Here is a 25335-nt window from a genome sequence, read left to right as displayed (position 1 = left end):
ATTAACAAACCACGAACGCTTTCTCGACATCAAAAACGGGCAGAAAGATTCAGAAAGTGATCCATTAGCCTTGTCTATATGTAGCTTTAGCGATTTTGCCAAACTGTACTGTGCAAGTTCTATATAGGTATGAGCCATTCTAAAGCTCCTTTCTGATCCGCCTACGCTTCTCGGATCAGAGAGATATCATTACATGTCAAGCAAGACTATCCTGGGCGCGCTGCTCCGCCGCCTCCGCAACCAGGTGTCTCCGAATCTCCGGTTCGTCTCTCAGCTCATGGGTATCGATCGTGCGGTCCCCAGCGTCCTTCTTGCGCCTACTCACGCCGCCGAACAGGCAATCCCACAGATCTTCCTTCTCGACCATCTCGCCGCCCTTGCCGCCCTTGGCTAAGAGGCCCGCCAGCGACGCCTGCTGCAGCTCCAGGGAGTTCGCCTCCTCGATGCTGCTGTCGAGGACATCGTCGACGGCCTCATTGATGACCTCGTCGATGCTGAGCTCTTTCGCTTTGCCCTTGTCTTTGGAGATCGCCTGCCCGATATGCTCCATGCGTCGCTTCACCGAGAGTTGGTGGATCGATTCCTCCACTGTCCCGTCGACGAGGTAGAGCCAGACGTTCGTCTCCTGCTGCTGGCCAATACGGTCGACACGAGCAATAGCCTGGAGCTCCAGGGCGGTGCTCAGCAGCGGCTCACAGAGGAAGACGTGGCTGGCATTGACCAGGTTCAAGCCAGACGAGTGTGCCCGAGCATGGAGAAGGAAGCATTCGACACCTGGATCTTGTTTGAAGCTTTCAATACCGTTCGGCTTATCAATCGAAGAGTATCCGATCCGGAACCTTTGGAATGCCCGAGCTAGGACATCAAGAAAGTCTTTGAACTGAGAGTAGATGATGGATTTCGCTCCAGGGTCTGTCTCCCGGAGCCAGAATATATGTCGAGCCAGGGTATCTATCTTCGTTGTGAATGATGGTCCATCAAGTTCGATATTCTTGATCTCAGCGAGTTTGTTCTTGCTAATCTCCGAGTAGATTGCCGACTTTCTGGATGTAGGGCTTGGCAAAGCTCTTTCATGCGATACTTCGTGGACTTCCTCGGCTTGAATAGAGAGATCTCGAGGCTTATAAGTAATATCATGTAGATCCGCTTGGACCAGCTTCCTCTTGCACACCGGACAATTATGATGGGCTTGAGATCTTGTTAGTATCCTTGATTTATATCGGACCTTGGGCTACTTACTGTGCCACCAGTGTCGGATGCACTCTTTGCAATACTGGTGCCCGCAGACTGTAAGCGCTCCGACTTCAAAGGTCTCTCTACAGATTACACAGATCCGCTGCTCTGGTGGATTTTCAGCCTCCATTCTCAGATGTACCAAGTAGCGTCGTTTGGCTTTGGCCATGGCAATTCTATGGGCTAGTTTCTCTTCGTTTTCCAGCATTTTTGCTAGGACAGTTTCGTCGTTTGGTCCATCGTAGGGCTCTACCATGTCAGATACCTGTTGAAGTTGGCGGTAATACTCTAGCCTGGTATTCATGACGTTGGTAAACAGCTCGACTTCTTTCTCTAGTGCGCTCGTGACCTTGGTCTGCTCGCTCAATTGCTTTTGAGCCAAGCTGAGTTGCTCCGCTACAATCGCGAGTTCTGCTTCTGCTCGGCTATTACCGTTCTCGGCATCGGGCCTCAATGATGCTGCCAATGCTCGAAGCTCTGCAACAATTCCCCGTAACGAGCCCATTTCCTTTGTAGGTTTGAGTTCTTGACGAATATTAAGAAGTTGTAGAGTCTTCAAGGGGACTACACCCTCGTTTTCCTTCGCCATGCGCAGTGTTGTCTTGACTTCATATTCAACCAACTTGTTCTCCTGCCCGGTAAGGGTGTCGTGACGATCAGCTATTACCGTCCGTAAAGCCTGTACATAACCCATCAATTCATCTTGGAGTTTGGTAGAATCTTCGTACTCGTCACCAGTTATCTCTTTATCATCTTCTTCATCTACCAAAGGCCGAAGGAGGAACTGGATTGTCTTTTCGCGCCACTCATCAAGCGTGTTCGCCTGTGCATCTAGAGCTGCAGCGAGAGTGTCGAACTGATCTATAATTCTGCGACTCAAGATGCCTCCCTTTGGAAATTTAGTCGTAAATTCAGGAATCTGGACATAGTCTTGTGCCTCTGCTCTTTTAGATACCCTCTTCATGAGTTTTTCAGCCTTCCGGTAGATCTAGAAGAAAATAAGTCAGTCCCAAGAACGGGTAGAGTTGTAAAAATATCAAGCTCACCTCCTGCAGGATTTCGCGTCTCAATTTCTTGGCTGCTTCGTAACCTTCTGTCTCAAGCTTTTCCAGTTCGTGAAATTCTGGCGAGTCGGGTTTCGTCATATCTTGGTTTGTTTTGATCTGGTAGTAAGCACTCGCACGGAAGAAGATAGCCACGTGCTCTATTTCCAGAGCAGTCCTTAATCGATTTCGGAACACTCCAAGGCGTGCAACTCTGTTCGAGATTTTAGTTTCATGAGCATCTTCTGTGTACTGAGATACTTACTCCTCTTGCCCTTCAGGGGTATCAAGGTCATCATCTGATCCAGATGATTCTTCTTTGACTGAAGAATTCTTGATCTCAGTCGGGATTTTAGCAATCTCCTGCTGCAGTTGCTCTCGGCACTCCTGAACGATCTCATTGGCTTCACGAGCTACCTCATCCCAGATCCTGAGAGCCTCCTTAACCCTTGGGGAGTTTTCGAAAAGCTGCCCCCTTTTCAGCTTGGAAGTAAGAAGCAGCCGTTGCTCTGTCCGGATGGAAACATCGGTCTGGTCCATCATCACATCCAGGACTTGATCCACTGTCCGTAAAGGGCCGTCCTTGTGTCCTAGCGCGCGCCTGTTTCTTCCACCAACCTCTGGGTGGAGGGTTGTCTGCCGTAGGCGTACCAGCCTAAAAGCATACATTAGTCTGCTGGCTTCCATTAAACTGATAACTTTCGACAACATACCATCTTCTCATGGGTTCAGCTGCCACATCGGGATCCCAGTCCGCCGATAGGGGGGCCCCTTCAGTATCCAGCCCTGTCTCTTCACACATCTGATTGAATAACTCCTGATAGTGCTGCTCCTCAATAGGTGTGAAAGGCATTGTAATAACGTATCTTCTCTGAGCTGGAAGTCTGAGCTCGTCTCGTACCTCCCTCTTGCTATGACGAAGAGCCAAATATCCAAACAGGCGACGGAAATAGGATTTGTGAACTGAGATGAGCGAGCTCCAGATATCCTTTTTTGAGGCAAAGGGTTCAACGCGCAAGAAAATCAGGAGACCTAGGAGATCGTTTACATCTCTTCGAACCGGTGTACCAGTAATGCACCAAGCGTTAACTCGAGGGATCATACGAGCTACCACGGCCGCTTTGCTGACCCCGCTCTCCACCATTTGAGCTTCATCGATGCAGATTCGCCACCAGCTAAACATCATCAGGGGGGATTTCGGCCTGGGATACTTCGACTCCCTACGTAATGTCTTCTCGGGATTTAAAGCCGTATAATGTATTTCACCCGCAAGAACAGAGTATGTCGAAACAACGACGTCTGACGTAGTCATGGTATCCAATAATTCCGACGTGTTAACCTCTCCGGATAGCTTATTGATCCCCTCGTAATGCATGACCTTTAAATTCGAATGCCTTTGTATCTCGGAGATCCACTGCAGTACTAGAGATGGCGGACAGACGATCAGTGTCGCGGCTATCGGCCGAACTTCTTCGCCAATATATGTGTCAAATAACGTAGAAGGTTCTTGTGGACGTTTGTGAAGATTAATCAGAGATATTATTTCGAGAGTTTTTCCAAGACCCATCTCCTCCGCAAGAATGCCCCCCTTTAGGCTTCGTTCTAGGTATCTGAAGGGTTCAAGGTCCAAAGTTGCACAGCCATAAAGGTGGCTTACATAGCACAACCTGCCTCGAGCGTCCCTTGTCTTGATGAAAGAGATTGGCAGGTCTCCAGTCCCGGTGCCTCGTAAATCACGCTCTCGTACATCCACCCCGGACCAGTCTACCCCTTCTTTCTGGAGCATCCATCGGAGGGCTCTTTTTTGAAAGGGATACAAGATTGACTCTAGGTTGGTGTTAATACTCGCTGCTATCTTGTCGTCCTTGCTGGGAGTATGGACACTTTGGTAGAAATCTTGTGGCGACCATGTATCTAACTTCGTGGCATTTGGATCCGGAAAGTAGGTGCTCAGTACCTTGCTCAAGGAAGGGATTTTGTTATTGGACTGGGCGACATGATCCAGCGAACTTGCGAGATTCCACTTGATGGTAAAGACCATTCGAACATAATCCGTGCCATCCTTCTGCAGCAATACAATTCCAAACTCAGTCCATATTTTCCCCTGGCCCCCAGCCCTTTTTTTTAACCCGTGATCGATATCCAATGCCAGAAGGACATCCTCAAGGCCTGTTTTATCTTCAGGGAGCAGCGCTCTAAAAATGCAGTTCTTCGCATGATCCTGGATCTCAATATATTGGGGTACCATGGGTCTCAGCCATGGGCTGCTAGTTCCTGTGTCCATCGCCCATAAAACATACGGCCTGATATTGCTTCTCTCCAAAGGCATCTCCATGCCTGACAATTTCGACCCAGCGCACCTTATGTCCCATGTCGACTGATTCACGACGATGTAATCTAGCTCCTTGTCCCTGTTCCCATCCAACTGCTGTAATTCTATGTCATCTTTCGCTGCCAAGTTTCTCTCTGGCATCATCTTCAATCGTTTTCGTGGTGGCTCGCATCCCGTCTCATTTCGGGATACATACTCGATCAAGTCGTCGGACAGTTCGCGCGGAGCTTCATCAGATGCGTCTCGATGGTAGACTCTAAAGCGGTGAGCGTCCCCAAGGGGAACACCTCCTCGAGCACTTTTTTTTGCTCGCGGCATGACAGTTGCGCCTCCAGAATTGGGATGTCAGGCTCTGAGTACAAACTCGGGGCATCACCACACTGGGTCGCGGTCGCGCCGAGTATATATTCGCTTCAGATGAGATGCCACAAGGAGCATATGCCAAGTAAGAAGAAGGACAGACCTGGTGGAACAAATCGAGAAAATGAATGTGTGAGGGAGAGAAGTGGCGCCTAGGCAGTGGCCTCGATAGAAGAAAGGCAAAATAACATGGTCTCCTTGCCTTATCTTATCGCGGAGCGCTAAACTGTATTAGGGTAAGGTACTTTACAGTACACTCCATTGGTACACATTATGTAAGCCTGCACAGGCGGGTGTTTACCTAAGCAATCGCTAATTGATTCGGGAAGTTTTCGAGTTCAGAGAGCTGAAGTCTGTTTCAACGGCAGTTACATTGAGGACAGACAGCAACGGCCAGGGCCTGTAAGTGTCTCCATGTATCCTCTCTATCCATTGCAGGTGCTAATTTGCGCGATTGGGAAATAACAGTCAGCCATGATTATAAAGTCGGCGCCGTTACGGCCAATCCCTTCCTTCCTCCTCCCTTTCACGCAGTCGGCGTCTACTCAAACGCGATACCTTCATGATCGCATAAGAGCCGCCAGAGCACCGGCTCCAACGCCCTTCGTCCCCGATGTTCAGACGTTTCTTACACTTATTGGACGCAATCTGAGCCAGCATGCCTCGAAGATACCGAGTTGGGAGGCCTTGTTCACCTTAAGCTCAACGCAACTTCGAGAGCTTGGAATTGAGCCTCCTCGGTCTAGACGGTACCTGCTCGCATGGCGGGAGAGGTTCCGTCAAGGGAAGTTTGGTGTTGGAGGCAATCTGCGTCATGTCCAAAATGGCGAAGCTCTGCTTTCTGTTGTGGAGGTCCCTGCACAGAGCAGTAGTGCTGAAACGGCAACAGCAACGTTATCGCCAGGCAAGCGAAAGATTGTGGTCAATGTGAAAGACCCCATGAAGGTTCAGAATGTAGAGGGGCTTGAGCCAGTTCCTGGCTTTAAGGTCAAGGGCGCCCACACGATCATTGGACCACGTGTGCAGCCGATAAAAGGGGGCAAAGGAGCTAAGATTGTGGTTCAGGAGGGCCTTTGGGAACACCGAAGGGGACATAAAATAGATGGAGGAGAAAGACGACGGGCCGAGGTTCGCGACAAGAAGATGAGAGAGGCAAAGAACGCAAGGTAGAGGCCGTCATGTGCTCGGAAGCGTGTTATTGAATGTAGGATTATGGAGCTATGCTTCGCACACGAAGCTTGCAGGTCAACTCAAATGTACAACATAATGGCATAGGCACAGCATCCATCCCCACTTGAGCGTGAGATCTTGTGATGTAAACTATATGGTATCGCAGACAGCCTATAGGAATTTCCGATTGGGGTCATCTGCCGCGAGCAAAACGCGGGAGTGAAGAAGAGTGCGCGGTAATAAATAGGGATACTTCGGCCAATTCCAACCCGACATGGAGAGTTCCCGGCGACTGCACTGTAACCAGAGAGGGCGAATGAAGAGGGAAAGACATAAGGGGAGACAAAGAGGTGGCCAAAATATACCTACTCTACTTTGCCTTACCTAATGTTCCTCGTCGACCACACGTGCCGTGCCTCCTCCCAGCCATTCGAATCTCGGCTCTCCACGCCGTACCGCACAAGGAAGCTCGCGGGGTTGGTATGAATCATTTCCCTCGTATTGTTTAACCCCAATATCACAACTCCTGGTTTGCAGAGGCCAAGGACGGTATTTGTGGACTTGGTACTTGTTCATGGAAACAGAGACGGCGGCTCCGATGGTGATTGTGGGGGAGAATGCCTGGAAAGACTCGGAGGCATTGGCCAATGGCTCCCTCCTCCCATCTTGCGGTAGGCAGAGATCCTCGATTTTGCGAATACGCGGCTGCTAACGTTGACAATAGTAGCATTCAAAGCATCTATAGCCATTCAATAGGGGGGGCTGCCTTGCCGATGGGATGTCCTCAGGTCAAGACGGTTCTCGGCGGAACCTGCACTTCAACACTTGCTGCACGACATGCGACCGAACGCTCACAGAGTATGCGTCACCACCGCCGGGGTGATATCCAAAGACTCATCTGGCGACCATTGCAATCTGCTCGTCCTGCACCAAGAGGGCGTGGCGTTTTATAGCAACGGTGCTGCCTGATTCTCACCCAAATCCGGAATCTCTGCCTGGATGCCGGGGTTCCCTCATAACCGATTACCCGTTACCCGTTGCCCGTTGCCCACTACCCATTCCCTGGACCTGCTACTCCGTGCTCCGTATACTCTTATTCCCGCTGCATATCTGCTTTTGTCTTTGTGAAGGAAAGCTGTCCATCTCTTGGATCATGGATTCAAACAAGTGTTTGTCTATCACCACCTGCTCTTTGCTGCTCTCGTGCCTAGCCATAAACTCTCCATGGACATGGACTCCCTCTCGTTTCTCGTGCTGCCTCTATATTTCTCCCTGGAGCATGCTTACGGGAGGCAGGCTTCGGTCACATGAACATTTCCGGGGTAGGCCAATCAACTTTCTCTAGGCTTCAATTCAGGTTGAGGCAGCCTTCCAGGGCCTTGCCGGCCCCCCTCCCCCCCACCATGGAGGCTTGAGGTATTGCCCATGTCGTCTGGTCTATCTGCGTCACTAACTTCGCGGCCGTCACATCTCTTCTAACTCTTTTCAGAATCCTCTTGATTTAGTTGTTTCTGCTTTTGGGACAGTTCGGGTAACCCTTCCACTTCTCTTCGTCGAGGCATTATATATCTGGTCCATTCTCTCCCAGTCTCTGCTTTTCTTTACTGCTTTCTCTCTATCACCAAAGTATTCCCAAGAGTCAATTGGATTGTACTACATCCAGTACGTCAGAAGCCTAGATCGACCAGCATCCACAGATTTGCATTTTCGACCCGTCCACTGATTTGACTTCGATCCTCTTTCTAACCACAAGGAGTTTCATGGTTATCACATCTGCCTCCGTTCATCTTGGAACTGCTTGATACTATCCATATCTCAGGGAGCAGGTTCCTTGGTAGATGTTGGTAACTACCGTATCACATTATTTTGGTAAAGCATGCTAAGCTTTGAAAGGGACCCCCGGATCTCAGAGAACAAACCTAGTGGAAGTTCCCCTGAAGAACCAACGCGCAGAATCCCCCGGATCGCCGTCGACGATCCTGATAACAATCGGGTCGACAAATCCGAATCGGGTTCTTCAACCGAAACCGAGATGCCGTCCTCCCGCCAGTCTTCTCACCATAATTCGAGCTCCTCGTCATCAAAGGGAAAGGAACACTCCTCCTCTTCAAGTTCTAGACCCAAAGGGGATGACTGGTCGGATATTACCGACCCTGAGGAGAGAAGACGCGTTCAGAATCGAAACGCACAAAGAAAATTCCGTTAGTCTTTCTTGGCCATCTTAGTAGAAGGCAATAAGTAGCTAAAGGAAGCAATTCTATAGGAGATAAGGCAAAGGAGGCCAAGGAGCGCCAAGATCGAGAAGCCCGTGATCGAGCTCACGCCGGACGTTCATATCACACTCCTGATCCGCGTGAGTTGGGCACCGATGAGGAGCTCTCCGGCTTACCTTGGGGATCATTATCTCTGAAGCACGTAATTTCGCAAGGGAGAGCTAAGGAAGCGGAATCTAGACGAGGGTCTCCTAAAGACGGGAGGAGCCATTCCGGATCTCAAGAACCGGCTTACGATGACAGATCGACTTATTATGAGGAAGGGGACCATGCATACTACGATTATGGCAGTGGGAGTGGCAGTGGCCATGGAAGATAGGTAGTGGTCGGTTACGCTTTCATTTTGTCTCGCATTGCATGTAGGTATCAGAACTCACATGTAGATTTCATCAACTCAGCTGACTCTGGCTATAGGGCTCGCATCATTGGGAATCCTTACGACTAAACGAGGCTATGAGTAACGAAAATTCCTACATCTGCTTCTATCGCGATATTGCCGCTTTCTTCTTGCGACGGGTCTTGGGGTTTTTCATCTCTTAGCAAGAAAGCAGAAGGAACGAAGAGTTTCAGTACCTTTACGGTGTCATCTTCTCAGCTCTTTTTCTTTGAACAGATCTTATGTTAGAATCTAGAATGCTCTTCTCTTTCTGTTTTTGAAGAAAGGAAAGCAATGCCGCTCCACTTATATCATTCTGCACGTGATGATGTAGCAAGCTTTCTTATTCTTCTAGCTATGTACTTACTCGAGGCTCCAGCCCAAGAATGTATTATATAGAACTCCTTCATCGATATTAGCAATGATAGTTCAACTTTGAAGAACCGGTCACCGGCATCATCCAATGAACCCACCCATCGCGCGGGTCCGCCTCACGCCGATCCTTGTGGACCTTGCGGAACGTTCAGGTCAATTGACAGCCGGGCCTCGGATTGGGGTAACTGCGCGGTAGACATAGGTGGGAGTTCGATGAACTTAGCTGTGTAATATACCTAGATATATAAACCATAGGCCGATTTGGACGGCCGCAGGGATGAAGAATTCTTCTAGGATTCTAGCCTCGGCTCTTTCAGGAGTGATGCCCAATATATAGGCAGTTTATCAGAGTCATATAGTCCGTCTAGTAGCAAGGAGAATATGAGACTGGAGTAGTCATGAAATTGTGCAGTTCTGGAAGATCTTGACCTTTCCTCGCGGGGGAAGCAAAATACATTTGGTTGACTTACAAGGATCTGATATCAAAAGAGATCGCCATATGCATCATGACAGGGGTTATACTAAGCGAACGCTAGCGTCAACTCAAATTAACTGGATCCGGAATAACAATTACTCCGCAGTATCTTACGACTACCATCTGGCAGGGCTGTACCTCTGTAACCGACGCGACGGTTTCCAACGACGATCGCATTATCGCGAATTGCTTCCCCATTTCCCTCCTATCGACAACTTCAGATAGTCCAATCGCTTTGGCGCTGGACGAGAACGCCAAATAGCCTTGCAAATTTCGATGTGATAGCGCGAACTACAGCACCAAATATGACGGACGATGGGGCCCGTTCGCCAGGCGGCTCTACAGTCGCAGCTTCAGAGATGGACGACCACACTACGACGTACCCTTCCTCCCCGGTCCGCCCAGATCCTGACCCAAGAACATCTTTGCAGCATGTACTTGGACTCCCAGACTCTGAACGAAACACTCCATCGGCACCGAAACTGAATGATATAACGGAGGACGATGAGGCTAGAACACCAGGAGGCAACGCTCCAGAAGGCCCACCAGGCACTGCACAGAGTACTTCGCGGAAGAAGAAAGATGCCGCATCTGGTGCTACACAGAATTCCTCGATATACAGCGGCAATAAGGTTCGTCATCTTAAGAAAGATGATGGGGAACCTTTGTGGCGGACAGATATTCAGTACGACTTTCTCAAGCTCATATTTGAGAATGACCAGAAAGTCTTTACAAATAGCTACGAACCGGAGACCATTGGCATGCAAACCTTTGCCGATATCTACATTGATACGATGGCGAGAAGTAGCAAAACGAGCAAGATATTAAGGGACAAGCTTTTGAGTGAGCATGAGCCTGCGAAGAACATGGCGATGGTGTGCCTTCTGGTTAACTTGGGTCGCATGAACACTACCTTGAACTGTGAGTTGTTTGACTTCTTTACTGATGCACTGAGCTAATATTATGTAGTCTTCCCAGAGATGCGAGCACAACTTCGAACCTACCATGCGATCCCGTCTTTGCAAGCACATCAAGACCCGAATTCTTACAAGCAACTTCAAGACGCGCCCCGACTTAAGTCAATCCTTAAAGGAGCTTCCGAAGACCGACCCGAGCCAAACACGCTGGACAAGCTCAAGGCCCTCGACGTACCCCGGACGAACCCAGTAAATCTGATCTTCGTACTCGCTCAATTCGCTCCAAAAGTTACCGAGTTGCACTTCCCTCCACCCCACGACTTTTATGACTTAATCATGCGGACCAATATCTCAAGCGAATCCAGAGCAAGGGCATTTCTCTGGTTGATGTGGTTCTATCTAGAATCTGACTTCACGGAGGAGGGAGCTGAGGAGAATCCTTTTGGTCCTGGTGTTGATTATGATGTTAATGTCAGGAATCAAGGGGTGCCGAGATTTAAATATCTGAGCAAGGAAGAAGAAGCTTTAGAAAATGTCGACCCACCGGAAGAAAAAGAATATGGCCTCGCCAAAATGCGGGAGAGGAAGCGGATTATTGAAGCAGATCAGGCGGCTTTTCAAACAGAAAATGGCCCTCCCAAGCGGGGCCCGAAGCCAAAACTATATCTGCCTCCTGATGAGATGGGCCATAGCAGCCCGGCTACCTTCATGGGCCGAATGCGACCAAAATACGACGATGCCGCTGGAAGTCCTGCTTCGATGCTCGGCCGAATCCGGCCCAAATACGAATCCGATTTAGACAGCACCCGCTCTACGCCGCCGCCTCGAGCTTTGGGAGCTGGCATGCGCGGTCACAGGGCTCTGAACTCGGCTAAAGGTCGGAACTCCATGAAGAACCAAATCGCAGAAGGTTCTTCCCCAATAGCTCCTGGTGAACAACCTGCCATGAGACGTCCGAGACCTCTCACAGCCCATCAACTTGCTGTGGAGCGTAATCGAAATCAGCGCGTTGATTATATCCTCGGACGCGGATTGCGCAAGGTACATCATCACGCTAGAAAGATACGAAAACAGGAGGGTGCATTCTATCGTGCCCTAAACAGATCCAAACATGTTGCAGATGTTTTTGAAGACAGCGAGGGCGAGGAGAGCTTCATGGCACCGCCAGGGAGCTTCAGGTCAAGAGGGTTTGTCGGCCTTGTCCAGCTGGAAACCGAGGAAGACGACTTCGGTGAGGAAATGGCTGCATACGCTGCCGCTTTCAGACGGATGGGAAGGTAAGGCTTCTTCTGTCCCCACCTTTCTCGTAAATATTGCTCGCACAAACCTTGCTTGATTAGAGTTACTGAATCTGAGATCTGTATAGGAGACTCGATCGATGGGAAAAAGGGAAAAATATTGGTGTTGTGGGCACCAATCGTGTTGCACAACCTAATCCTACACCAGCAAACGGTAACGAGATGAACCGAGATAACGACGACACGGAGGATGAGAGACTCCCCAGTCCTGCAAAGAAACAGGACGCCAATGGAGATACTGTTATGGAAGAGGTGGAACGTCTCGACCCCGTGAGCAAGGGGATTCTGGGTAACGGCAGTGGGGAGGACGATGAAGCAAAAACAGACGAAGACCTGGATGATGTTGATAAGGAATTATTAGGGTTAGGAGGTGATGAGACCGAGGAAGAGGGTAGTGACGGAGGGATGGATGTGGACAGTGCGGTGTAAAGCCATTGCGGTCGGCGTATCGGTAAGCGGTTCAGGATTAAGGTACACGTTAATACACGGAAGGAACTTGTTTTCAATTCAGGAGTTGCACCTCAATATATCCGTTTCTTTGAGAAGCAAGTTACCTTGACGTCTTAAGCAACTTGGAGTGTTCGACGTCCGCCGGGATTTCATAGCCGTGATCTGAACAGGCTCTGGCGAACCGTCAAGCCTTGAGTACATTACTATATACCCATCATTACCTTCCTTTGCATATCCTGCCATTAGGTAGTATTGAATTCAACTAGTGCCGTCATAGAGGAACCTATTATTCTCGTCAAATTGCTCAGCCAGGAAGAGACAATAGGCTCTATTGAAGGTACAGATTGTTCGTAGTATTCAATACGTTTTACAACCCAGCAGACAATAGACCAACTTCCAACCTCCTTATTTCTCCCCACCTACCTAAGAATATTCAATTTGGAAGTTCAGTTCCCCTTCCAATCCTCCCACTATTTTATTTCCTCCCTCCCTTCCTCGTCCTCTCTCTTATACCTTCATCTTCCTGTCCACATCAACACCTACAACTCGCCCCCCCAAACCTTCCTCCACACCTCTACCATATTGTAGGTTATCTCTCAATTCTTCACTGTACTTCTTGTACCTCCAATTTTGTCCCAACTTTTGGAAAATATCAATCGTTGTGAAAACCAAACCTTTCGCTCCCCCAACCACCAAATATATTCACCAGGTCTCGTCGGCGAGATATCAACACCCATCAAGTTTCCTTCCCTTCAGAGAGCTAACATCAGGCAATAGTTCGATTCTGTTTCTAAAAGAAAATACTTGAATAATAATATTCAACATGGAGAGCTTCAGCTTCCAAGGTCAAACCATTGTGAGTCTATGAATCCATCTATTTAATAGCATCAGACTTAACTAACTAACCTGATTTACTAGCCACCATACGTACCGATACCTAACAGTATCGGTCGTATGAGTGAGACGGCGCTGCTGCTGGCCCTCCCAGAAATCGGCGAGGTGATCCCAAGTATCGAGGTGGACGACTATAACCCACCAATCTACATTTCTTCGGACAGTGAGACGGAATCCGATGACGAAGTGGAAGTGCCGGAGGAGGACCCGTTTGTCTCCCATGATGGCCTAAAGACGACCTATGTCGAGGACCCAACTCTCGTTTATGAGAGTGAAGAAGGATCGGACGAATATTTGTCTGCTGGTAAGAATGCAATCAATCCAATCGTTGTGTATAGGACTGAAAGAAGAATCAGACGAATACCTCCCTGTTGGCAATGAGCCAAATCCAACTCTCCTTTACGATGATGAGGAAGAATATGGTGAATACCTCTGGGTTGGTGAGAATGCAACCGACGTTAAGGACTCAGGTCCCATTTATGACAACGAGGAAAGATACGACGAATACTCGTCGGGGGGCGAGATTACAACCCCTTCAACTCTCACTTATAAGAATGAGGAAGAATCCGACGGGTACTTCTATTTTGGTCGGAATGCAACCGACGTTAGGGACCCAGGTCCTATTTATGACAACGAGGAAAATTACGACGAATACTCGTCGGGGGACGAGAGTACAACCCCTTCAACTCTCACCTATAAGGCTGAGGGAGAATCCGACGGTTACTTCTATTTTGGTCGGAATCCAACTCATCTTGAGGATCCGACTCTCACTTATGAGGAAGAGGAGTATAACGGATACTTCTTGAATAACGAAAATGCAACTTATCTTGAGGACCCGACCCTCATATATGACGATGAGGAGTATAACAGATACCTCTTTATGAATGGCGAAAATGCAACTTATCTTGAGGACCCAACCCTCATCTATGACGATGAGTATAACGAATACCTCTACATGGGTGATGAATATACAGCCTATGTGAAGGACCCAAGTCTCACTGATGACGAGGAGGAAGAATCTGTCGAGTACCGTTTTGTTGGCGACGATAATGCAACTGACATCAAGGACTCGACTCTCGTTTATGACGAGGAAGAATACAAAGAATATCTCCCTATCAGTGGTGAGAATGCAACTTATCTTGAGGTTCCGACCCTCGTGAAGGAGGAAAAGGCCCATGCAAATCGATCCACAGCAGACCAATCTCCAATCTTCTATGCTCCGCCAAAGTCAGGAAGAAGAAAGAACCGAAGCTTCGAGGAAGATGATGAAGACTTGTACACGACTCACAACAAGAAGCGCCGATGTGTGAATTCCGAGTTTGGCACCCCACCTCCAAAGATCTTCAAAGAATGCTCTTTTGATGATTTTGAACCACCCAAAATCGAAGACAAGTTTGGTCTATCATCCCCCCACAAGACAATATCGAAGGCATCAAATTTGCAGACCGCATCCGCTTCTCAAAAGTCAAGCCTCAAGTACCGCTATTCCAAATCCGGTTCAAGCAGCTTCTCTCATGGTTTCGATGATAAATACGATTCCGCCTCCTTCAAGAATCTTGATGATGGCTCAGAGAATGAGGATGCCGATGATATCAAGATGATTGAGAACCCGACTGAAGATTACTTGAAGAAGCATTTTGGCCGTGAGAAAGGTCGGAAGTGATCTCGCTCGAGCAAACTGCGCACTGCCTAGAGACACTGGTCCAACGGCATTCATAACTGAGTGCATACTTGCATTGAATAATCAGAAGAGATACTGCTGATGGCTAGGGTATGGATATGGATAATGGTTCACGGATAATTGCTTGCTTGGTGCTGGATATTTGGTGACGGTCTTGACGTTTGGGGTGATGTATACCTTCAAACACCGCAGCAGATTTCTGGTTCTGTTTCTTGCGATTTTGATGTTATCAAGCTGGCACGGCCCAGAAAATGACCATGATGTACCCCGGGAGTATATGGAATTTTGCGTTGTTTACTGCAAATGGATTAGGAGTTGGGTTTGCTGACAATAACTTGCTTTTGTTTTGCTGGAGAATATGGAGTCAGAAGATACGAGATAACAAGAGAGCCTTGAATTGTACCATTTGTGATATATCAGTGACTCTTCCCGCAAAGCCTCATCAGTGAATCCAAAGAGTGCAGTATTTCGAGATCTAATACCTTAAATAACTGAGGCAGCGGCACGAAGTCGTAGGCAAGGCTGCCTGATGTGGAATATCTGCATTGGAATATAGAGCACCAGACTCGCACGCCTATCTTACACACTGTGTCCTCCACAATACTGTCTAGCAGAGGCCCAAGAACCAGAAGTTGAAACACCTACTCCCCTAGCAGAAGCACAACACCCATCCTAATGGCTCAACGTACTCCTCCGCTTCGCCTTTCTCCTCTGCAATGTCGCGCGACCCTTCCTCGTCCTGATCCGGCTCAAAAATCCATGCCTCCTCTTTCTAACAAAGTGACTCGGGCTGAATGTATTCCGCGGACCGCATCGGATTTGCGTAGCGCCCAACGCGGGATGTGAGGAGATCTTGGGCAGGAGATCCAGCGGGGCTTCTACAGAAGCTGAAGCGGCTGGGGTAGAGATGGCGAGAGATGGCCTGAAGCCAGATGCAGAGATTGTAGGCCGGAGGGGGGTGAGGGATGTGAATGTCCTGTAGAGCATTAGCTTCGTGGTTGTGGAAAGGAGCAATGCTGAAAATACCTCTGCGAAGACGCCTTAATTACCGGTTTTTGCACCGCTCGTGAGGCAATTGATGATATTGTGGAGGCACCCAGGCCCCGGGAGCAGCGAAGACACAGCATTACGGGGATTGGTGATCAATTGATGTCTAATGGTTCTTTGAAAGTCGTCGTCGCTGTTGCGGTTCCCAAAAAAGTACGCTAGCGGGCAAAATCCCGCCTGAATCCAAAAAAAAGTTCCCGACTTCACAAGTCACAAATTACAGAAAAGTCAGACATCCATAGCAACGAGATACAGCAAAGGCAAAGAGCTTCTCCCATATATCGCAATCCTCCAGATACCTCCTTTCTCTTTCCGGGAAAAAAGGAAAAATGTCGGCCTTCCCATCCCATCGCTCTGTCCCCTCTATCCCGGTCTCCCAAGATATCGCCCTCAAATACCTGCAAACGTACCTCGAAGCCACCAAATCGTCGCCCTATCTCCTTCCCAATGCGCGCCTCGAGCCCTCCGGCCCCACCGCAGACTCCAGCGACTCCAGCGTCACAATCTACAATCTGAAACGAGTGGAGGCTGGGTTACGAGGCGAATGGCTCGCCCCTACTTTGGACCTAGAAGACAACACTACGCAGGCTGCCAATGGGCTGGCTGCTGCGCCGGGTAACAATGCTGATGATCAGATGGAGACCGATGGGTGGCAGGACCTGGATGAGTACCAGAGGGAGCAGCAGGTTATGCAAGGGGGAGAGGGCCCTACAGAGACGGCTGACGCCCGGGACGAGGATTCGGAGTTGGACAGTGAGGTTGAGGGGGCGAAACCGGACAAAAAGCCCAGGAAGGAGGAAAAGAAGCCCAAATCAAAGGAAGAGAAACGAAAAAGGAGAGATAAAAAGCATAAAGAAGCAGAGGAATGAGATTCTTACTCAACGAGCACAACCACAGCATGGCGAATCCTGGACCGAATTGGTGCGTCAATCGCTATATCATTATGGGCTAATTTACATTCACAACTCCCTCCCACTCGCCTGTGCGACGTTTTCGCTCTTTGAATCCGAATCGCCCACCTTCGAATCTCCATACCATCCCAGAGCGGCCAGTCTCTCGGACAAGATTGGATGAGAGAAGTGGTAGCTTGCGTACATCCAGTTGGCATCCATAGTGCTCAAGTTCTGGATCTGCAACTTTATCAAAGAACGAGCGAGCTCTGTCGAGTAACCCAACTTCTTTGCGAAGTCATCGGCCTGGAACTCATATCGTCGGCTGAGGATGTTCATCAGAAGTTTGATGACTGTATCCATCGGGGCGAGAGCGTCGGAAAAGAGGATAAAGCCAATTATGATAGGATACTCGTTGTGAAACCCAAATGATTGATAGAGAGAGTGGTTGTTGATGAATACGGAGAAAAGGGCGAAGATGTAGAAAAAGTGCGCCTTTGGCATGTTACTAAAAGTTTTCTCTTTCGGGGACCAAGAAATCAGCTTACCTGGGAGATACCAAAGAGTTTTGTCGTGTGTCCAAGACTCCAGTGACCAAGTTCGTGTGCAAGAACAGCTACAACCTCTTCTGTCTCGCTCTTCTCAATCAAGGTGTCGTAAATGACAATGTGCTTCTTCCAAGGCATGCCAAAGAAATACGCGTTACTATGAGCACTTCTCTTGCTACCGTCAATAACATGGAGCTCATGAAGAGGGAATTTGAGTCGACGAGCAAGTGCTTCCACGCCAGTCTTCAGATCACCAGGTTGGAGAGGAGTGAGCTTATTGAACAGAGGGAGGATCGTGATAGGGTAAATGGTAATCATGAAGACTTGCAGACCAGCTCCGAACATCCAGAGATAGTAGAAGAATTTGTTTCCGGTCTTCTGAACGATAGACAAGAAACCGGCAAGGATAGGTGGTGCAAGAATGAAAGACAGCATTTGTGATTTCAAGATGTCCATGACGAATAGCTTCGGGGTCTGCTTGTTGAATCCGAACTTCTCTTCCAAGACGAACGTATGGTAGATTGAAGTCGGCAGAGAAAGCACTTGTTGGATGACTATGAAGCTAAGGACGAAGACGATGGAGTGAGATATCTCGCCGGTAAACCGAGCGGGTGCGAATCGAAGGAGCCATGATCCAGTCAGAGCCCACAGCTTTGGGAGAACGTCGTAGTAGATGAATGCAGTGTTCTGAATTTGACCATAAAGCCCGCTGATCAGGGAGAACTTGGCCTTCGCTCGTCCATAGGCCTATTGTACAAGCCATCAGTATGTTGATATTGATACAACACGGTGCTCCGCATACCTGACTCTTGTCGAAGACTTCCTGGGAAACTTCGCTCTGTAGGACCTTGGGTGGGCGTTTCTTCTTCAGAACTTGATATTGGCACAGAGAAAGGAAGCCTTCAAAAAGATATTGAGCAATTGAAAAGCCAACAATGAGCTTCTTCCAGGGAAACAAGGGCTTGTCAAGGAAGCGCGCGAGCCGCTGAAGCAAGTTAGCAGTGCATCCGAGGTCCTCAAGACTTCAGGGATGGACAAAGGCATACCTGGAGAATGTCCATTGTGGTGGTTTTTGAAAGGAACGGCTTAATGAGGAACAACTTGATGGAGGCGTGGAGAGCGCCTTGAGTTCTTGAGGAGGAGAAACCACAACCGCGCCGAGCTATAATAAGATCTGTCCTCGCATCCGGCGTGGCGCATGTACGGAGTACGGGGGTATGTATAGCCGACCGCTACGGAGGTAGACTGGCGGGGGGACAGTCGTCCCTCAACGACAACAACATAATCTGTCAGGAATTCAATTTCACTACTTCTGATTTGACCAGCTGCAACATACATTCATTAATCATTAACGGGTGACTGTTTACTAGCTGTCAGTCACGTTGAGCTCAGCTAATTTAATTACCAATATCAAAGGTCAAAGACAACCTTCCGAGCGGACAAAGCGACAGCGAAGGATGAAAGCAAATCACTGATAAAAGGAAGCAAATAATGCAAGTGCTGAAATGTATACTCATACACCATAAACTGCCAAAATCCGCATATCAATCTGTCCGATTTCTTTTTATGCTCACAAGTTCCTTCGCGTGTCTCCATAGATCTGGATGATCCTCGGCCTTACCCAAGCTATCCTGGTCTTGCTCTGCCTGAGAAGAAGGGTGACTGTTGGCTTTCCAAAGTCCAGATCTTAGGGGATTCTTGTTGAGAAATCAGAAGTAGCTACCTCCTTTGTGCGTTGCTCTTGTTCGGGAGTATGTAGGTCCTCTAAATTTTGCTCTTATTGTGGCCATGTGGTCGTGTTTTGGCTGGGCCCTGATATGCTCTCATGTTGATTTGATGAATTGGGGCTTAACCTAGGGGCTTGAACCGAGCCAGTTCGAAGCTGGTTTTGGTGGCGGTGACCGACCATCGCCATTTGTGTCAGATTAGAGGAATTCATCCCATGGCGACGGACTTGGACTGGAGGGGGGGCAGGGTTTGGCATGCTGTTACGGGCCCCAAGGCCATCTACCGGATCCAGGGCGGTTGGTAGCCGTTGACGAGAGAACTGGGCGGAGTTTGACGAGTTAACATTGGCCATGCGGCTCTGTCTGTCGTCCACGAAGGGCACTCCATGGCCATGCAGGTGTGAAGGAGGGAGGTGAGCGAAGTTCGACAGGCTTTCATTAGTCATAGGGACCGAGTGGCCGTATGGAGGTGGAGGTGGGACACGCGCAGGGGATGGCCGAGCGAAGCTCAACCCGTTGTTGTTAGCCATAGGGACCGAGTGGTCATAACTTATAAGTGGAACTGGGGCACCCCAAATGGGGGGCTGATTGGGTTGCGACCAGTGCCGAGTGCCCGTAGTATCACAGTGCTCATATGGACGCCGGGGATCTGGATCTGAAGGGGAAAACTGGGCGAAGTTTGACCCGTTGTTACCAGCCATAGGAACAATGGGTTCGTATAGAGCAGAGTTTGACGAGTTATCATTAGCCGTAGGAATAGAGAGGCCGTATGAATGTGGAGGAGGCTGGGCATAGTTTGCTCTGTCGTAATTGGCCGAGGGATTTTGTGTCTGCCAGAAGGCTGCACGGGGGTTTTGCGCCTGACATGACCCAAGGGGCTGATTTGCGTAGTTGCTATTCTGCAGAATTTGGTTGTTGTTAGGGTGATTGAAAGAGAAGCCCGTAGTTCGAGGCACTTGGGTTGAAGTACCAGGACCCAATGGCTGTCGCATCGATATCCGATCGTTACTAGTTTGTGTTTGAAAGGATTCATATGTTCTTATCAGTTCCCTATTGGAGACTTCTTCTGTGACATTCATATTGTTGATGCCACCGAAGTTTAACATTGAATAGATGTCACGATAAAGTTCGGGACTCGGAGCTACCGGTTCAATATCGAAGCCTCTAAGGAGAGTATCCATAGGTAATATAGCCGGTGTGAGTACCTCTCCTCCTTGCGAGGAATGAGGCCGATCCAATGTTGTGGACAGGGCAGCGCCCATTGAGCTGAGAGTTAGGACAGGCTCGTTCTGACTGGCGAGATGGACTGCCAAGAGTGTCAGAGTTACACGTTAGGGGGATGTATGGAGTGCGCTATTGTCTACCATAGAATCCAACTTGATCTTGAAGAAGGGCGTGTCGTTGCCTGCCGTGGAAAAGCAGTGCCGGTAGATCTAAACGTTGATTAAGGTAAGCCTCCAATATTTACTTGTGGTACAGGAATTTCAAGTACTTACCCACGAAGGTTCTGTTGACCGAAGAGCATATTGGACATCTCCACCGAGCGATCTGGTTTGGGTTGTCCGACATTTGACTGGTCATCAGCAGACAGGATCTGCGTGTGTACTAAAAAAAACTAGAAAGGCATTTGATTCTAAGGAACGAACAGGAAGGGTGTCCTCAGAATTCAGTAGTTATGGCTTCTGAGATCACATCTCAAAGTTGTGTTGATCGTGTTGTGTTGGCCAGTGTAGTGTTGTTCGCGTCGAAGGAAAATACACAGTAGAGACGACAACACAACATTATTTGAAATAAAATTGCTCAAAACCTCCGCACTAGTCAATTCATCTTGTCACATCCATCTGTTCGTTATGATTTCATCTCATCAGCATATTGGATATGGTCATACGCCGAGTCTACACTGCAACTCCTGATTTCTTTGTGAAGCCAGCATTGAATATAACCTCACCCTTACGCCCTTCAATGCCAAGGCACGTGAAGACAATTTCCTTGCATGCAAAGGCTTTTGCAATAAGACTCTAGTCAACGAAAGATGTTCATTCCGAGATAAAGCAGCTCCGTCAAAAAGAGTTATCTAAACGCTTTGACATACAAATCTCTTTTATCTTCGACTTCGATTCCAAGAGATCATGGTTCAGTAGTAAGAGTCCATATTAAGGCCTGAGAGGCTCAAACCATCACTATATTGCCGTAGCCTCCATTCAGAACTGTATCTATTTGAGATCTAGACATCTCTATCTACGGTTGAGAAGGACACGGGAAAGGAGAGCAGGCATTCAGTTGGCTCTAGCAGACGGTAGGGGGACGGCCATTACAATGAAATCGAAATAGTCAAGTGTCTTCTACCTACCTCAGTTTCGCAATCTGCTCAGCTATTCTGAACGGAGCCATTTGGATATAATGAAATTACCCCTTTTTGACGCAAGCGACGGTCATGTGATTCTATCAACAGGCTACCAAAGTATCAATTCACCTGCATACTGAGATCTCTATCAATCAAACATGTGGTATTTGTAGTCTGTAAGGCTACGAAATTGTGAAGCCATTCCTTGGGCCTTCATCTCCGAGCCCTTCAACGCCTAATGTAAAGTGTTGAGTGACTCGCACAGAGATCTGCAGTACTTGGACAGTAGGAAACAACTACGCAAAGTTAGCTCACTACCTCCTTGAATACACGTCTTAAGTTCGCCGTGTCTTCTTTCATGTTGCTGCAATCATCCCCACGGATGTAGAAAGCAACTCCAGCTCTTGCAATCCTTGGCTGTTAAAAGACAGTAAATGGCCCAGTTCGAATGATGCTAGCTAGAGCCTAGAATGTCTTCTTCGACACTCAGAACAGTGCGCGTAAACGTTTTGCAGGACGGTTGAGGCTTCGCGGCTTCAATTGATTTCAAAGATTTGAGGTGGGGATAATTGGTACATGGCTCCTAGTCTTTTCAACCAGGTAGTAAACCAGCAACGTTTGCCCAACTCCGGCCAATCCAACCCAACTGGGTATCTAAAGTTACATTGTACAAGTTCTCCTAGAGCGTAAGCATCTCATCCTCCAAAACACAGTGGACGCCATCTATTTACACACTGCAGTACATCAATTCTCCACAGATAATGGGGGAAACAAGGAATCCCATGCACCCTTTCCCAGCGGCGCAGCAGCATCACCATAGGTCTTATCAGCTCCGAGGAGAGTATCTTTGAATTCTCGACGTGACTTGTCCACGCCTATCATATCGAGTAGTTGGGAGGCTTTATCCGGCATATACGGTTGTAAAAGGATGCCGGTAATGCGAATAGCCTCAGCGGAATAGTATATCGTACGTTCAATGTGCTTCTGCTCGGCTTCCTGGTCTGTCTCTTTCTTAGCTCTGATCCAGGGCTCATTGAACTGCAGGTATTTGTTCGTCTACTAGCTGTTAGCTGCTTCACACCTTGAGATTCTCTTGAACACTGACCTCATATACGGCATCCATAATAATCTGCAGTGCTGCCCCAGGATTCAATTGTTTCATTTTGAGGCTGACCTTCTCAGGAAGAGACTCGAGCATATTTATTTGTTTGGTCGTGCTCTCGTCCGGTTCACGCAATGCCCCAACGCTCGCGGCCTCTACGGACTTCCGCACGCTCCAAATCTTCGGTCTTGTGACTCTACTCACCAAGTTTCCAAGACCACCTTGGAGACCCTTTTTATATCTCTCTACAATGAACCTGTTGCCATAATCCGAATCTTGCGAAATACCACCATCATGGGCCAGATAGTATCGCATTACGTCAACTCCGAATCGATCAAGCGCAAAGAATGGATTGACCACATTTCCCGTGGATTTTGCCATCTTCTGGTGACCTAGCGTCCAGTGAGCGTGGGTGAGAATCTGCCTCGGAGGCTCTAAGTCAAGAGCCATAAGAAACGCCGGCCAATATATGCAGTGGAATCGAACAATATCCTTTCCAATAACTTGGACATCTGCCGGCCACCCTCCTGTCTGTTCCCGACCTGGTGCCCATGGATAGCCAGCTTTCGTAATATAGTTAATAAGAGCATCCAGCCAGACATAAATGGTTTGGGTCTCATCATCGGGAACACGAATTCCCCAAGTCAATCGTTCAACAGGTCGAGAAATAGACAAATCTTCCAAACCCTCGGAGACCCAATTGATGACATCGTTCATTCGAGTTGCTGGGACAACAAATTCTGGGTTCTTTTTATAAAATTCGAGAAGTCGATCCTTGAAGGCAGATAGCCGAAAATGATAGTTTGCTTCCGACGTCCATTCAACCTCCTTGCCAGTCTCTTGTGATGCCATAAAAGTCCTTCCCGTGAAAGGATCTAGTCTTTTCTCAATCGTCGACTCGGGGTAAAAAGTTTCATCGCTGACGCAGTACCACCCCTCATGTTTAGATTCATATATATAACCCCTTTCTCGCAGCATATGCCAAAAGTACTGGACAGCTTCCTTATGGTCTTCGTCCGTCGTCCTGACAAAATAGTCATTCGACAATGCTGCTCGTTTTGCAAGGGATTTGAACGTTTCGGCCGTTATGTCGCAGAACTCTTTTGGAGGAATGTTGGCTTTTGTAGCTGCTTGCTGGATCTTCATGCCATGTTCGTCGGTTCCAGTGCAGAGGATTGCCTTCTCTCCATTCAAGACCTGCCATCGTTTGAGAATGTCCGTGAGGACCATAGTATATAAATGTCCAACATGGGGGGCTATTTGAACTGTCAACAGTGACCAGAACATAAGGGTAGCCCTCAGGATTTACTCACCAGCATTGACATAGAAGATAGGGGTCGTAATATAATAGGGTTTTCTTTCAGAGCTACTGGAGCTCAAGGGTCTCGCGCGAGACGGATGCTTTGTCCGACATGACCTGCAGACCCAGTTGCCCGCCCAGAAGACCCTACTTCGCGTGCCCGATGGTACCCGCAGAGCAGAGAACAGATTTCGAGTGTTCATTGTTTGTCTGGACTCTGGAGTTGTAGACTGAGGCTCGAAACAATAAATATCTAGCTCCCAGAGGTACCTAGGTCAGATTCAGAAGATCCGGACCGAGGCGGCCGCAAGCGCCGCAAAACCCGCAAAACCCGCACAAAGGCCAACCTCAAGCGCATTCCATTGAGACGGGCATCAGGGCCTTAGCCTTGCAAGTCTTGAAGGCTACAGTATAGTGCAAGACTTTCCAGGTCGGCACAGATGGATATAGTCTTTATACCTACGGCTTCTTTCGCCTCTTCGAACCTTTGACGCTAGAATATCATACGCCTCTAGCTGTCCTCGATCATGGCAGAACCTGCGGACGACGTCCAAGTCAAGGTGGCCTCGGATGGTAAAACAAACTCCCCCCTGCACTTTACTCGACGGTAGCTGACAGTTCTATGAATTTAAACAGCTGCCGAAAAGTTCGTTGAGAGCTATTACCCGGCATTAAACAACCCAAAAGGCCGAGCGCATCTGGCCGACTTCTACATCAAACCGACAGAGGCATCGCCCCTTCAAGCAGACATTACCCTGAACGGGAACACTGTGGCAGATCCAGCCCAACTGCAGTCTATATTCGAGACTCAAGTAGCCAAAGCTCAATATGAAGTACAATCCTTTGATTGCCAAGTTATAAACACGAATTACAATGTCGGTGTCGATTCAACAAAGCTGGGTCCAAATAAGGATGGGAAGAAGATGAGCATATTAGTTATGGTCAGTGGAAGCGTCAAGTACTTCAAGGAGAGTACGGATGGAGAAACAAGAGGATTTACCGAAAATGTTGTGTTGGTTCCAAACTGGGAAGCCCAAGGCCCAAAGGCACCGAAGGGTTTGAAAAAATGGTTGATCCAGAGTCAGACTTTCCGGCTGGTCCTCTGAATCTATCCCAAGAATAAAAGGAGGAAAGAAGTGGTGTTGAACTTGGGTAAAACCTCAATATTGACAATTGGTGCTAGATAAACTACAATATTCTAGACGATATTTGTCTCAAACAATCGTCGATTACCTTGGAATGAGATGCCACTACATGTGAATGATAAAAGAAGTCATGCCTACCATCGCCTTCCATTTCTGATACATTCAATTTCATGCTCGATGTTGAATAAGCTTTCTGAAGCACCTAGGTATGATGGTAAATTTCCATTCACCTGTCCGCTCCCATCACTTGTCTTCTGTATCATCCTTTACCCTCTAGAAACTCAGTCTACTACACTCCACTTCACTCACTGGAAATATCTGCCGCCTTTGGGCCGGTCCATGATCCAGCCCGCAA

General features: G+C 48.4%; 11 protein-coding genes across 11 annotated transcripts; 6 read left to right on the top strand and 5 right to left on the bottom strand.

Annotated features, from left to right (window-relative positions):
• Nucleotides 1–196: 196 nt before the first annotated feature.
• Nucleotides 197–4524, bottom strand: M430DRAFT_96331 (hypothetical protein; the record flags this gene model as incomplete). The annotated part of the gene is made up of 5 exons (XM_024869952.1): nt 197–1188; nt 1240–2221; nt 2280–2490; nt 2542–2931; nt 2990–4524. The coding sequence occupies 5 exons, from the start codon at nt 4522–4524 to the stop codon at nt 197–199; spliced, it is 4110 nt and encodes a 1369-aa protein (XP_024723878.1).
• Nucleotides 4525–5329: 805 nt separating this feature from the next.
• On the top strand, nt 5330–6184 carry M430DRAFT_56063 (hypothetical protein). The gene is made up of 2 exons (XM_024868581.1): nt 5330–5370; nt 5437–6184. Exon 2 carries the CDS (start codon nt 5443–5445, stop codon nt 6136–6138), a length of 696 nt encoding a protein of 231 aa, XP_024723877.1. The 5' UTR covers nt 5330–5370; nt 5437–5442; the 3' UTR covers nt 6139–6184.
• Nucleotides 6185–8148: 1964 nt separating this feature from the next.
• M430DRAFT_33042 (hypothetical protein) lies at nt 8149–9210 on the top strand. The gene is made up of 3 exons (XM_024866284.1): nt 8149–8339; nt 8402–8770; nt 8826–9210. The coding sequence occupies exons 1-2, from the start codon at nt 8171–8173 to the stop codon at nt 8728–8730; spliced, it is 498 nt and encodes a 165-aa protein (XP_024723876.1). The 5' UTR covers nt 8149–8170; the 3' UTR covers nt 8731–8770; nt 8826–9210.
• Nucleotides 9211–9996: 786 nt separating this feature from the next.
• Nucleotides 9997–12281, top strand: M430DRAFT_96128 (hypothetical protein; the record flags this gene model as incomplete). The annotated part of the gene is made up of 3 exons (XM_024869925.1): nt 9997–10558; nt 10607–11831; nt 11921–12281. 3 exons carry the CDS (start codon nt 9997–9999, stop codon nt 12279–12281), a joined length of 2148 nt encoding a protein of 715 aa, XP_024723875.1.
• Nucleotides 12282–13125: 844 nt separating this feature from the next.
• Nucleotides 13126–14859, top strand: M430DRAFT_25095 (hypothetical protein; the record flags this gene model as incomplete). Its single annotated transcript, XM_024865192.1, has 3 exons — nt 13126–13158; nt 13221–13500; nt 13535–14859. 3 exons carry the CDS (start codon nt 13126–13128, stop codon nt 14857–14859), a joined length of 1638 nt encoding a protein of 545 aa, XP_024723874.1.
• Nucleotides 14860–15549: 690 nt separating this feature from the next.
• On the bottom strand, nt 15550–16004 carry M430DRAFT_16001 (hypothetical protein; the record flags this gene model as incomplete). Its single annotated transcript, XM_024863369.1, has 2 exons — nt 15550–15853; nt 15904–16004. The coding sequence occupies 2 exons, from the start codon at nt 16002–16004 to the stop codon at nt 15550–15552; spliced, it is 405 nt and encodes a 134-aa protein (XP_024723873.1).
• Nucleotides 16005–16139: 135 nt separating this feature from the next.
• On the top strand, nt 16140–16932 carry M430DRAFT_33040 (hypothetical protein). Its single transcript, XM_024866283.1, has one exon. The coding sequence runs from the start codon at nt 16254–16256 to the stop codon at nt 16791–16793; it is 540 nt and encodes a 179-aa protein (XP_024723872.1). The 5' UTR covers nt 16140–16253; the 3' UTR covers nt 16794–16932.
• On the bottom strand, nt 16884–18423 carry M430DRAFT_15999 (hypothetical protein; the record flags this gene model as incomplete). The annotated part of the gene is made up of 4 exons (XM_024863368.1): nt 16884–17309; nt 17363–18109; nt 18165–18347; nt 18409–18423. 4 exons carry the CDS (start codon nt 18421–18423, stop codon nt 16884–16886), a joined length of 1371 nt encoding a protein of 456 aa, XP_024723871.1.
• Nucleotides 18424–19139: 716 nt separating this feature from the next.
• On the bottom strand, nt 19140–20623 carry M430DRAFT_15998 (hypothetical protein; the record flags this gene model as incomplete). The annotated part of the gene is made up of 3 exons (XM_024863367.1): nt 19140–20395; nt 20454–20494; nt 20586–20623. 3 exons carry the CDS (start codon nt 20621–20623, stop codon nt 19140–19142), a joined length of 1335 nt encoding a protein of 444 aa, XP_024723870.1.
• A 1339-nt stretch (nt 20624–21962) lies between these two features.
• M430DRAFT_133565 (hypothetical protein) lies at nt 21963–24054 on the bottom strand. Its single transcript, XM_024862305.1, has 3 exons — nt 23849–24054; nt 22539–23791; nt 21963–22489 (listed from the first exon to the last, which is right to left on the bottom strand). Exons 1-3 carry the CDS (start codon nt 24036–24038, stop codon nt 22178–22180), a joined length of 1755 nt encoding a protein of 584 aa, XP_024723869.1. The 5' UTR covers nt 24039–24054; the 3' UTR covers nt 21963–22177.
• Nucleotides 24055–24362: 308 nt separating this feature from the next.
• M430DRAFT_94655 (hypothetical protein) lies at nt 24363–24941 on the top strand (the record flags this gene model as incomplete). Its single annotated transcript, XM_024869851.1, has 2 exons — nt 24363–24408; nt 24472–24941. The coding sequence occupies 2 exons, from the start codon at nt 24363–24365 to the stop codon at nt 24939–24941; spliced, it is 516 nt and encodes a 171-aa protein (XP_024723868.1).
• Between the last annotated feature and the right edge of the window lie 394 nt (nt 24942–25335).

The sequence above is a fragment of the Amorphotheca resinae genome, assembly GCF_003019875.1.
Source record: "Amorphotheca resinae ATCC 22711 unplaced genomic scaffold M430scaffold_2, whole genome shotgun sequence".
Classification (NCBI taxonomy): Eukaryota; Fungi; Ascomycota; class Leotiomycetes; order Helotiales; family Amorphothecaceae; genus Amorphotheca; species Amorphotheca resinae.
Note: the sequence above shows the minus strand (reverse complement) of the source record. Positions and strands in the feature narration are given on the sequence as shown.

What these genes read in the sequence shown, in the direction of transcription:
- M430DRAFT_33042 (XM_024866284.1), top strand. Translation starts at nt 8,171, where the DNA reads ATGCCGTCCTCCCGCCAGTCTTCTCACCATAATTCGAGCTCCTCGTCA. An exon ending in AAACGCACAAAGAAAATTCC is followed by an intron (nt 8,340 to 8,401) that starts GTTAGTCTTTCT and finishes GCAATTCTATAG; the next exon opens with GAGATAAGGCAAAGGAGGCC.
- M430DRAFT_133565 (XM_024862305.1), bottom strand. Translation starts at nt 24,038, where the DNA reads ATGAACACTCGAAATCTGTTCTCTGCTCTGCGGGTACCATCGGGCACG. An exon ending in TATCTTCTATGTCAATGCTG is followed by an intron (nt 23,792 to 23,848) that starts GTGAGTAAATCC and finishes CAGTTCAAATAG; the next exon opens with CCCCCCATGTTGGACATTTA. An exon ending in TTATGGATGCCGTATATGAG is followed by an intron (nt 22,490 to 22,538) that starts GTCAGTGTTCAA and finishes AACAGCTAGTAG; the next exon opens with ACGAACAAATACCTGCAGTT.
- M430DRAFT_56063 (XM_024868581.1), top strand. Translation starts at nt 5,443, where the DNA reads ATGATTATAAAGTCGGCGCCGTTACGGCCAATCCCTTCCTTCCTCCTC.
- M430DRAFT_33040 (XM_024866283.1), top strand. Translation starts at nt 16,254, where the DNA reads ATGTCGGCCTTCCCATCCCATCGCTCTGTCCCCTCTATCCCGGTCTCC.